Here is a 12290-nt window from a genome sequence, read left to right on the forward strand (position 1 = left end):
CGACAGCGCAAACCGCCATTACCGGCCCGCGTTGGGGACGACACGTCCCCGCCGACAACACGGGTGCAGCAGCGCTCTGGGCGGTGTGCTTCGCATTGGGGGTCTTCTCTTTCTCTGCTGGAGCCACGGGTCACCTTCATGTTGATGGCGCTCCATGACTCCATTGGCTCACCTGCCATGCGTGGCCCACGGGGCGTTGCATAAAATCTGGTGTCAACTCCGCAGAGCGGCCGAGCCGTGATCTCGTATGCCAGACGCGAAGGGGTGCGACTGGCAACACGGGGAGGTGAGACAGGGAAGCCAGAGGGGCGGGTGGCACCGCACTCTCGTTCCCGCACAAGCACTGCCCATATGCGTAGCGATGCTCGTGTATAAGAAAGGCGCTCTGTTCCTGCCGGTATGGTCTCGGTGTGTGCGGCACGATCGCGCCCGCCATCCACAAGTTGGTGCGACTGAGGGGAATATGTTAACTCGCTCGCGGCTTCGGCGTAACTCAACTCCCTCTCTTCCCCCCCCCCCCTCTTCCCATCTGTTCCCCACCACCGCTCTCTCACTGGCGAAGGAAGGAAGTGTTCACACGCTACCCGCGCCCTGATACGTCACCTGTATTTTCTTTTCTACTATTTATATATCCCCACTGACGCACGGATAGACACTCAGCAGCAGCAGCAAGTATCGATGCTGGCAAGCCTCACCACCAACGTTCTCTAATCAGATTCCTTGCCTTCACTCTCCCGTGTGTTCTCGGCTTTGTCCACCGGCATACACGTAGGTGTGCCTCTCCAAGAACATTTTTTGTACTCCACTTCACCCACATCCACTCACAAAAATTCTCCGCTTCTCTCAGCGATTGATGCCCCGCGCGTACGACCTTGTGGTGCTTGGCGCCGGTTCTGGAGGTCTGGAGGCGGGCTGGAACGCGGCTTCCATCTACAATAAGAAGGTGGCCGTCGTGGAGGCGCAGAAGGAGCATGGCCCGCCGTGCTTTGCAGCGCTCGGCGGCACGTGCGTGAATGTCGGCTGTGTTCCGAAGAAGCTCATGGTGACGGGTGCGCAATACATGGACCTGATCCGTGAGTCGTGCGGCTTTGGTTGGGAAATGGACCGCGACTCAATTCGCTCTAACTGGAAGAAGCTCATCACAGCGAAGAATAAAGTGGTGAGCGACATCAACAAGAGCTACACGGACATGTTCGAGAACACGGAGGGGCTCAGCTTTCACATGGGTTTCGGCGCCCTTCAGGACGCGCACACGGTCGTGGTGCGCAAGTCTGAAGACCCGGAAAGCGACGTGCTAGAGACGCTGGAAGCGGATTACATCCTTATTGCGACCGGCTCCTGGCCGACGCGCCTCGGCATCCCTGGTGATGAGCTCTGCATCACGAGCAACGAAGCCTTCTACCTCGACGAGGCCCCAAAGCGCGCCCTTTGCGTCGGCGGTGGCTACATCTCTGTGGAGTTCGCCGGCATCTTCAACGCTTACAAGCCCCCTGACGGTCAGGTGGACCTGTGCTACCGCGGCGAAGTTATCCTGCGCGGCTTCGATCTCGAGGTGCGCAAGAGCCTGATGAAACAGCTGGAGGCGAACGGAATAAAGATACGCACCAAGGTGAACCCGTCGAGAATCACCAAGAATGCAGACGGCTCGAAGCACGTTTGTTTCGAAGACGGCACGGAGGCGGACTACGATCAGGTGATGCTGGCGGTTGGCCGCGCGCCGCGCTCGAAGGCGCTGCAGCTCGACAAGGCCGGCGTCAAAATGGGAAAGAACGGCGCCGTGGTGGTCGACGCATACTCGAAGACGTCGGTTGACAACATTTACGCCATTGGCGACGTGACGGACCGCCTGATGCTGACGCCGGTGGCCATCAACGAAGGCTCCGCCTTCGTCGAAACTCTCTTTGGCTGCAAGCCCCGCGCCACCGACCACACCAAAGTTGCCTGCGCGGTGTTTTCGATACCACCGATCGGCACGTGTGGTTTGACGGAGGAGGAGGCGGCGAAGAAGTACGACGTCGTCGCCGTGTACGAGAGCAGTTTTACGCCCCTCATGCACAACATCAGCGGCAGCAAGCACAAAACATTTATGATCCGCATCGTCACGAAAGAAAAGGATGGCGAGGTGCTCGGCGTCCACATGCTCGGCGACAGCGCGCCGGAGATCATTCAGAGCGTAGGCATCTGCATGAGGATGGGCGCCAAGATCAGCGACTTCCACAGCACTATTGGCGTACACCCGACGAGCGCTGAGGAGCTCTGCTCCATGCGTACCCCGGCATACTTCTACGAGAAGGGCAAGCGCGTCGAAAAACTCAGCTGTAATTTGTGAAAAGGACTAAGAAGTGAGGCAGAGCTCTTCTGCTCCGTCCAGTCGTGATACGGAGGGCAGCGGCGAGGATGACAGGCTGAACAAGCCGACGACGAGATAAAGGGGACGAGGTACGCGGGCAGTTACGTTTCAGCTTTATCAGCGTCAGTCGCCTCGACCGTTTTTACCTCTCCATCCCACTCCCTCCCCCCCCCACCCCCTTCCAACTTATAAAACGGTTATACACACCTCACTGATCTGCACACGTACACACGCAGGCACACTGGCCGCTGGGAAGGAGAGGAGGCCGGAATGAGGAAGGGTGGCAACAGATAGAACTTCCCTACCCAACTCGCCTTCCTTCCCTCCTCCTGCCCCTGCCTCCGACCCCACCGCGCCATACAGCATTGTGTTGCGTACCCATCGTCCTTGAGTAAGTGTGTACGCGCGCATACCCCCCCCCCGGTACGTGTGTGTGTCGAGTCCCTATTCCGGAAGAAAAACCGCTCCGCTTGGCTTCATTATTGACTCTGCGCCGGTGGCCACGTCTGCCTTGTGTGTGTGTGTGTGTGTGTGTGCGGTGTACACTCATAGCGCACTTCACGCGTAGGCGCGTGTAGGCTCTGCCCCTCCCCCTCTCTCTCTCTCTCTTGTGCGTGTGTGTGCGTGTTCTTTCTCTTTCGCTCTGATTTCCCCCCCCCCCCCTCCCCCGTCTCTCGCGCTCTCTTCCCTACTCAACCACTAACCCTTCCTGTCTGCAGCGCATGTGTGCGCCGTGCACGGGCCGACTGTGGGTGTTTGTGTGAGTGAAGGCAACGGCCAAGGCAGCGGCAGTGGTGAGGGGAGCGCTGCCGCCTACGTTGTTTCCGCTCAACCGAATGCCGCCTCTCCTCCGAGAGCTGCCTTTCGCCTCCACTGAATGTGCCCGCTCCTCTCCCACTCCCCGCACGTACCCCCTCCCTCTCTTTGTCTTCGCCTCCACCCACACCACCGGTGCACCCCTCCCCCCTCTTTACGCTCTCCCGTAGCAGTGCACCGGCACACAGACACGCACTCTTTCCCCACACATACACACACCCACTGCCACCCTACTCCCACATCCTTCTCGTTCGCCCTGTGCACCTCCCTAGTGGCTTCCCTTCAGCACCACCGCAGCAGCATGGCCGAGTTTCAACGGCTCGGGATTCAGCCATGGCTATCAAAGCAGTGCACCTACATGGCGCTCGAGACCCCGACCCCAATTCAGCGCAAATGCATCCCGGCCATCCTGGCTGATCACCACGTCGTCGGCGGTGCCGCGACCGGCTCGGGCAAGACAGCCGCCTTTGCCCTTCCCATCCTACAGAGACTCGCGGCCGACGCGTACGGCGTCTTTGCCCTTGTGCTAACGCCCTCCAGGGAGCTGGCGTACCAGATCATTGACCAGTTCATCGCCTTCGGCGCCCCGCTGCAGGTGCGCACGATGCTTTCCATTGGCGGTGTGCCGACGGAGACACAAGTGGACGCCTTGAAGGCACGGCCTCACATCGTCGCCGCGACCCCGGGACGACTCCGCCACCTGCTGGAGACATTCGCGCCGGAGGTGAGCAAGGCGTTCGCCCATCTACGCTACCTGGTGCTGGACGAGGCAGACAGACTGACGGAGGGTGACATTCTACACGATGTCCGGTCGCTGCTGCGGCTGCTTCCGCCGAGGGCGCAGCGGCGGGTACTGATGTTCACGGCGACGCTGCATCCTCGGCTCACCACACTGGAAGCCCCGCAGGCAGAGCGGCGCTTACCTGCAAGTAGTGGTGCGACAAGGGAGTGTGAGGGAGAAACCCCCACTGTGTCTTTCTCACCACCGCTGCTGCAGCCGCAGAAGAGCGAGGACGACAATGCGGCAGAGCACTTCTCTCTACTGGCAGAGCTCGGCATCACGGATGCATCAACCTTAATGGTGGCGGTGGTGCAAGGAGCCATCCAGGCAGGCTCCGACCACGCCATGGCAAGCGGAAGCACGGACGCCGCTGGTTACTCCACCAGCTCCGCGACAGCGCTGACGCAGCCGGGTAGCTCGACGTCGTTCCACCTCCCGGAGACGCTTACGCAAAACTACCTGTTCCTCCCGAACATGGTGAAGCTGCCATACCTCGTGGCGGCGCTGCGCTTACACGGCAAAACCCAGTCCACCATCGTGTATGTCAACTCCTGCCTGCGTGCAGAGCTGGTGCGGCTGACACTGCAGCTGCTCGGCTTCCCAGTGTGCAGCCTGGATTCGCTCCTGACACAGCAGCACCGGCTCGATAACGTCGCCAGCTTCAAGCTAGGCATCTCGCGCATTCTTGTCTGCACCGACATCGCGGCTCGCGGGCTCGACATCCCAGCCGTTAGCCTGGTGCTGCACTATGATGTGCCAAAGCACGCGGAGACATACGTGCACCGTGTGGGTCGTACCGCGCGTGCTGGCCGCGAGGGGACATCGGTTGCACTCGTCACTGAGTACGACGTGAGTCTCGTGAAGCGCATCGAGCAAAGGATTGGCAACCGTCTCACCCTGTGGAAGTCCCCAGCAGCGAAGGAGTCAGCCATTCTGCCGCTGTTGGACGAGGTGTCGTCCGCCAAGGTCCAGGCGAAGCAGCAAGTGACGGTGCAGTTCGCTGCCCGGGTGAAGACAAACAAAGCGCACGCAGCGCGTAAAAAAGAGGCACGCGCGCAGCTCCAGGCGGCGGCGCGTGCGGCGCGTTCTACGTACCCACCACGGACTCAGCGACAGCGCCGCTTGCCCAGCGCCGGAGCAAGTGCTGCTGCTGACACCACGGCTGACACAGCAGAGTCCGCCCCGCGAAGCCGGTTGAAGCGTTCACATGGGTCTGTCGCCGCTCCCGAAGATGCACCCACGCCGGCAAGCGGTGGTGTGAAGGCGGTGATGAATAGCGCCGTGGTGCACGACTGGGCTGCCGACGCCACCGCATCGCGGAGGAATGCAATGCAGCAGCAGAGGACTAAAAAGAGCCCAACGTGGGACTCACACCGCAGTCCTGCTCGCAAGCGTGTTAAGAAGGCCGCGTAGAACCCCCATAGCATGCACAGAGATACACGCACCGTGAGGAGGGGAGCGAGGAGGCCCATGTGCGAGTCGGCACGAGGAAAGTACGGGAATAAGTTGGGGGAGGACCCGGTCCGCAGCAGCGGAAGCGTACGTCTCATCGCCTCCCCTCACTCCCTCCTGTCTCCACACGCTCTCTGTTATGTCGCCTTCGATCTTACGAGTAACCATTAACACTTTCATAGCAGCGCACGTTCCGTGTGCACGTGCGTGACACCCCCACCCCGCACCCAGTAATACGTACGTAAGATATGACGAGCAGTAGGTGGGAGTGGGGGAGGGTGGTTATCGGGATGGGACGTGGCGATGACCAACTTCCTCTCTCCCTACCCCCGTCCTTTCCCCACCCGCGTGGAGGTCACTCATCGCCGTGAGTCCGCCTGCCGCCGATCAACGGCGGCTTCGACTCCCGACAACTTCCCGAGCCCACGCCCCTCTCACCCTCGCTGTCTGTCTGTGCACCTGCACTGCATGCCTTCATGATGAACACCTACCGCCGCCGCGCCTTTCTCCTTCACTAACTGCCTTTCCCCCTCCTCCCATCTGTTAATTGGCAGCCACCGCCCTCTCTCCCTCACCGCGTAAGAGTACACGGCCTTGCTGGAGGCCCCAACGGCCTGTCATTACCTCTCCGACTCCCACAAGGCGTACCCTCCACCCGCACACACCAATCGAGCCCCGGCGCAGATGCCGTCCGATCGAAACCCATCCGGGGAGGGCTTCAGCAACCCCTACGAGAATACCACCCTCGTCGGCAATTGGTTGGAGGATCGTCTGCAACAGCGCATCGTGCAGAAGGGCCGCGGCGGAGTTGGGACGACATGGTGTGCTCAAGGAGTCTTCGAGGACCCGGCAGTGACGAGGGCACGGGACCCGGCAGAGGCACAGGCGGCACTTCTACGCAGCACATACCAAGTCGACTACAGAAATCGACCGGGAGTGGCGCAGCGGACCGGCAGCAGTGGTGGCACGGACTGCTCCGGCGCTGCCTCCTCGCTGATGCTCGGCACACAGCACAATGCTCACGCTGTGGGCTCTGGTAGTACCTTCTCCACTGCCAAGGGCGACGGAGTCGATAAGGTTCTTCTGTTCTCCGTCGACCCCGTTGCGGACCCAACAGCGCCGTTGCCGCTCTCCACCAACGCTGGCACGTACGGCGCCTTCTACTACGGCAGAAACGCTGACGGATTGGCAAACGGCAGCAGCAGCAGCAGCAGCCACGTCACTGGAGCGCTGTATGCTGACTCGGCAACGAGCCCCGCCACGTCCTCGCCGGCTAACAAGGCTGACGGCCGGGTCACGGCACCACCTGGTGACGCGGACAGCAGCTTGTACGACAGCGTATCACGCACTGCTGCCGCACCGTCCTCCCCCTTCGGTGCGACCAGGGCCCCGATACAGAGGAGCGCCAACCCTGACGCCACGTCGTCATTGCCGCCAGTCCCGCAGCGCCGCAAACTCAGTAACGGTACAGCAACGACAAGCACGCTTGGCCACACAAGATGGACCCTGACGTCCATCTGCGCTTCCGTAGCCGCTGGCGGCTTTGGTGCCGCCTCGGGGCGATCGAGCCAACGACACCCACGGCAGAGCAAAGACGGCATGGACGACGAGCGTTGGTACTCATCAAAGCAAATCGCCGATATGCCGGTAGAGCATTTCACCCTGCAGAGGCGCCTACCGCCAGTGCGCCTGTGAAACATGGCCGCGCCGTCTCCCGAGTGCTGGGCGGGAAGGAGGCGTGGGTGCTGCCACGGCGAGGGCTGCGAGAGGGTGCTGGGCGCTGAAGAAGTCCTACGGGCAGGCCACGCACACGCACACACCGCCCCGAAGTCGCCGAGGCAAGTGACGGACCCCACCCCGAGTCGCATGAACGGAAGCCCACCTTCTCTTGCTTGCTCCTCTTGTTTGCTTTTTTCCCCACAACAATGATGTACATAGACAGGCCGTCGTGGACAGGCGCACCTCATCACGGCGGTGAGCACACGCTCCTGCACGTTGCTGGCGCATCTCTCCCTCCCTGTGCGTGCGTGTGTTTCAGGGAAACGTGGGTGTGGGTGCTCCAGTGCTCGTCTTGTTCTCTTTTCTCCCTCATTCTACGCCCCCCCCCCCCCCCACCCACGCTGTTTGTGCGGTCGCTTTGTCGTCTTCATTTTCCTCTGCCCTTGGGTTGGCCGAGTCGTCTATGCTTTCTAACGCGCGTGCTCCCTGTGCTCTCCCGGATGGAAACACTCACCTACGAGTCCCTGTGCCTCTCGACGTCCCGCTGTATTGGGCATTCCACCGCCTACAGTCTCTCCCCTCTCCAACTTCCGCTGTGGCATGCACCGAACTGCGTCGCTTTCTGCCGCCGCACCCCTTCCCTGCTCCTCCTCTCCTCTCCCACCTCACCTCCATGCGTGCTCACGTGCGAACTCGGTTTCGCTCAGTGATGTGGACTTGCTCTTCATTTCGCGCAACGGAAGCGAGCGGGGAGTTATCCATCTGATGCAGCATCCGTGTGGAGCTAGGAGCTAAGTAACGTCCCTCACTCCGTCTTACCTTCTCCACCAGTCGCTCCCACTCTTACCCAGACTTCCGGCCTTTAACCCTCTCTCGTTCGCACCCCCCTCCGCTTTCTCCTCGTCCGATCGTCCGCGCATCGCTCTTACTCACCTCCACACACACACACACACACAACACTGCAGCTGACCCGCCGCCTCGCTCTTCTCTACCGCTCCCCTCTTTTCCCGAACTCCACCTGATAGCCATAAACTCAGCGAGAGAGAGGTAAGCAGCAGCACACCCAGCAACAGGAAACCCATCCTCTACGCCACCTCTTGTACTCCAGTTCCTCTCACACCCAGTGCCGTTAGCTTCCACGCTACAGTACAGCACCACTACACCCCCACCACCACCGCCAGCGCCTGCGCACTTCACACGCGTGCTGCTTCTCCCCTTTTTTGTACCCATTCTCTACGTCATACCTACGCCTCTACAACCCTGGCCCATCAGCCGCAACACAACCTCTCACCCCTTAGCCCCAGCAACATCCCGCAATGCCCAGCGCCGTTGCCAACCTCCCCCCTACGCAGCACACCACCCGCAATGCCGCTCTCTCCACAGAATACCAGGAGGCTTATCAGTGGCGCGGACTGCCGGAGAAGCCCGTAGCCACAAACGATGACAACGACTACCCACAGGTACATGTAGACCCCAGCATGTACAACTCGACCAGCAGGGACGCCTACAAGAAGTACGACCCCGACGCGTACAAGCGCGAGATGCCGGCGGACGACGAGTGCGACCAGAAGGCCCCCGTGGACCCCAGCATGTACAACACGACCAGCAGGGACGCCTACAAGAAGTACGACCCCGACGCGTACAAGCGGGAGATGCCGGCGGACGAAGAGTGCGACCAGAAGGCCCCCGTGGACCCCAGCATGTACACCTCGACCAGCAGGGACGCCTACAAGAAGTACGACCCTGACGCGTACAAGCGGGAGATGCCGGCGGACGAAGAGTGCGACCAGAAGGCCCCCGTGGACCCCAGCATGTACAACACGACCAGCAGGGACGCCTACAAGAAGTACGACCCCGACGCGTACAAGCGGGAGATGCCGGCGGACGACGAGTGCGACCAGAAGGCCCCCGTGGACCCCAGCATGTACACCTCGACCAGCAGGGACGCCTACAAGAAGTACGACCCCGACGCGTACAAGCGGGAGATGCCGGCGGACGACGAGTGCGACCAGAAGGCCCCCGTGGACCCCAGCATGTACAACACGACCAGCAGGGACGCCTACAAGAAGTACGACCCCGACGCGTACAAGCGGGAGATGCCGGCGGACGACGAGTGCGACCAGAAGGCCCCCGTGGACCCCAGCATGTACAACACGACCAGCAGGGACGCCTACAAGAAGTACGACCCCGACGCGTACAAGCGGGAGATGCCGGCGGACGACGAGTGCGACCAGAAGGCCCCTGTGGACCCCAGCATGTACAACACGACCAGCAGGGACGCCTACAAGAAGTACGACCCCGACGCGTACAAGCGGGAGATGCCGGCGGACGACGAGTGCGACCAGAAGGCCCCCGTGGACCCCAGCATGTACAACACGACCAGCAGGGACGCCTACAAGAAGTACGACCCCGACGCGTACAAGCGGGAGATGCCGGCGGACGACGAGTGCGACCAGAAGGCCCCCGTGGACCCCAGCATGTACAACACGACCAGCAGGGACGCCTACAAGAAGTACGACCCCGACGCGTACAAGCGGGAGATGCCGGCGGACGACGAGTGCGACCAGAAGGCCCCCGTGGACCCCAGCATGTACAACACGACCAGCAGGGACGCCTACAAGAAGTACGACCCCGACGCGTACAAGCGGGAGATGCCGGCGGACGACGAGTGCGACCAGAAGGCCCCCGTGGACCCCAGCATGTACAACACGACCAGCAGGGACGCCTACAAGAAGTACGACCCCGACGCGTACAAGCGGGAGATGCCGGCGGACGACGAGTGCGACCAGAAGGCCCCCGTGGACCCCAGCATGTACAACACGACCAGCAGGGACGCCTACAAGAAGTACGACCCCGACGCGTACAAGCGGGAGATGCCGGCGGATGAATTTAGGAATCATCGTGAAATTGATGGAGATATGTTCATGTCCTCTGGTGTTAAATGCTCTCAGGAAGGTGAAACTGTAAGGTCAGCGGGTGAGGTATTGGATGAACGGATAGTGTACGGCTCGTGTGCTGTGGAAGGCGATGGCCGTGCTGAGAGAGGTGTGGAGAGGGGTGGGGGGTTGTTGTCGGAGCAGCAGAAGGAGGTTGCTGGATCGATTGTAAGCGAGGCGTCTGCGAAGCCGGCTGAATGCTTAGGGCCAACTGCTGTTGATAGTACACCTGCAAGGGTGGAGGAGTTGCACAACCGCCGTGGGCTTGCGTGCCCTTCCATCTACGAGAGTACGTACGCAAAGGACTTCAGCGCCTCTGGCAGCGTGACAGCCTCGTTGGCGGGGAATTCGGCTGTTCCGCCGCTGAGCATCCCAACATATCGAAATTCTGGTAGCAAGAAGAATACCGGCCGTTCGTCCGTACGCGCCCCCACCATCGCTAGCCAAGCGAAGAACAGCGCTGCGGCTGCAACTAAGTATCAAGCACCCGGCTCCCAGAGGAGCTCAGCAGAGGAGATGCCGGTCAAGAAGGTGCAACCGGGGGCTCCAGCGCAGAAGGAAGGGCTGGCCATACCCCAACCTCGGCGGAAGGGGTCGTACGAGACTGAATACAACAAAAATTACCGCGCGTACAGCAGCACGCCTACTCCTCTCACCACGCCGCGTCACACACAGGCGTGTGTCCACCATGTGGACCCAGCGTTCTACACCACGACCTGCAACTCTGCCTACGCGGCACCGCCACCGGCACCAGTGCGCTCGGCTTTCACACGGCCGGCAGTGGCGGCTCGTCACGTGGACCCAGCATTCTACACCACGACCTGCAACTCTGCCTACGCGGCACCGCCACCGGCACCAGCGCGCTCAGCCTTTCCACGGCCGGCAGTGGCTGTTCGTCATGTGAACCCCAGCATGTACGTCAGCACGAGCCGTGCCACTTACTTGTAAGCTATGCATGTCACGCGATGCATGATGGTGTCTGTGCGAGTAGAAACTTTCCCCTGCTGGGAAGAGGTGGGGGTGTTCGGTCAAGGGTTAGAAATGCGTTGCATAACGAGAACAAGGAGCATGGCCACGAAGGAGAGGTGAAGAGGAGGAGACGGGGGGGAAGCGGAGAAGAGATGGCCACCGTCACTTACTCGCTCTCTTCTCTCCGCCCCCCCCCGTCTTCTCTCTCCCCCCTCTTCCCTTCACCTTCATCGCCTCCCCACGTCTCCCCTCTCGCTTGCGCGCCTACCTTTGGTGTGTGCATGACGTGTGTTGTTTATTTGATTTCGCAACAACAGTGCTGTACCGTTTTGCTTTCTCCTCTCCCTCTCCCTCCCTCCTTTTCTCTCCCCCACCCCCACCCCTCTCGCGGATCTCTTTTTTTGGTTGGACAGTTTTGCTTTGGTTATTGTTCGTCGTCACTGTATGTTTTGTACGCGGGGTGTGTGCACCGTTGCCCCCACTTCGTTCCCCTCAGCGCCTTGTGCAGTCGTTGAGTAGTGCCCCCACGCAGACACACTCGTCCACCCCGCGTTCGTGCGCGCTTCGACCTCACATGGGGCGCCTCTCGCTGTCTTCCCTCCCCCCTCCCCCCTCCCCCTCCTCTCTCTCTCTAAATCACCGCCTCGTTCTCAGCTCTACCCGTACGCATCCAAGCACAATCCCGTTCATGCCTGCACGCGCCAAACAAAATGAAGGAAACCCCTCATCCCCCTATCGCCTCGTCCCCATCAACTCTCACCCCACCCACCTCACCCACCTTCTCTTTTCTCTCCACCGTTTCGACTATAGAGGAGAACGAGGCGCACGCCGAGGCACGCCTGCATCACGAACATCGTCTTCTTCCTTTCTCTCTCTCTCTCTCTCTTTGTGGGTGAGCGCGCATTGGTGAATGGGGCCCCTCTGTTTCCCTCACCCGCACCGCCACCGACCCCCTCCCTCCTGTACCGCCTTCGCCTCTTTCTCTCATTGATTGGTTTTGCTCTTCTTAACTGACTTGCTCGAACCCTCTCGTTCGCTTTTCTCTCTGCCTTAATATGCATTGTGCGTTGGGCCACTGTAGCACATCGGTGGCTGCGCCCCGCCTCTCCTCACTTTCTCTGGGGGACGCTGTACGAGGGAGGGAAGGGGGGCGGGTAGGTCGTGTGCCGTGCGGGAGTGCGCAAGCGGTTCATACCCTCGTTTTTTTTTTTTGCTTAGCATCGATTTCTTCGTCTCCCCCGTGTGTGTGTGTGTGTCTGCCCCACCT

General features: G+C 60.9%; 4 protein-coding genes across 4 annotated transcripts; all 4 read left to right on the plus strand.

Annotated features, from left to right (window-relative positions):
- Positions 1-853: 853 nt before the first annotated feature.
- Positions 854-2329, plus strand: TRYR (trypanothione reductase; the record flags this gene model as incomplete). Its single annotated transcript, XM_001561799.1, has 1 exon — positions 854-2329. The coding sequence occupies one exon, from the start codon at positions 854-856 to the stop codon at positions 2327-2329; it is 1476 nt and encodes a 491-aa protein (XP_001561849.1).
- Positions 2330-3467: 1138 nt separating this feature from the next.
- On the plus strand, positions 3468-5360 carry LBRM_05_0360 (putative ATP-dependent RNA helicase; the record flags this gene model as incomplete). Its single annotated transcript, XM_001561800.2, has 1 exon — positions 3468-5360. One exon carries the CDS (start codon positions 3468-3470, stop codon positions 5358-5360), a length of 1893 nt encoding a protein of 630 aa, XP_001561850.2.
- A 723-nt stretch (positions 5361-6083) lies between these two features.
- Positions 6084-7094, plus strand: LBRM_05_0370 (conserved hypothetical protein; the record flags this gene model as incomplete). Its single annotated transcript, XM_001561801.2, has 1 exon — positions 6084-7094. One exon carries the CDS (start codon positions 6084-6086, stop codon positions 7092-7094), a length of 1011 nt encoding a protein of 336 aa, XP_001561851.2.
- A 1340-nt stretch (positions 7095-8434) lies between these two features.
- Positions 8435-11002, plus strand: LBRM_05_0380 (putative microtubule-associated protein; the record flags this gene model as incomplete). The annotated part of the gene is made up of 1 exon (XM_001561802.1): positions 8435-11002. One exon carries the CDS (start codon positions 8435-8437, stop codon positions 11000-11002), a length of 2568 nt encoding a protein of 855 aa, XP_001561852.1.
- Positions 11003-12290: the final 1288 nt, after the last annotated feature.

The sequence above is a fragment of the Leishmania braziliensis genome, chromosome 5 (genome assembly GCF_000002845.2).
Source record: "Leishmania braziliensis MHOM/BR/75/M2904 complete genome, chromosome 5".
Lineage (NCBI taxonomy): Eukaryota > Euglenozoa > Kinetoplastea > Trypanosomatida > Trypanosomatidae > Leishmania > Leishmania braziliensis.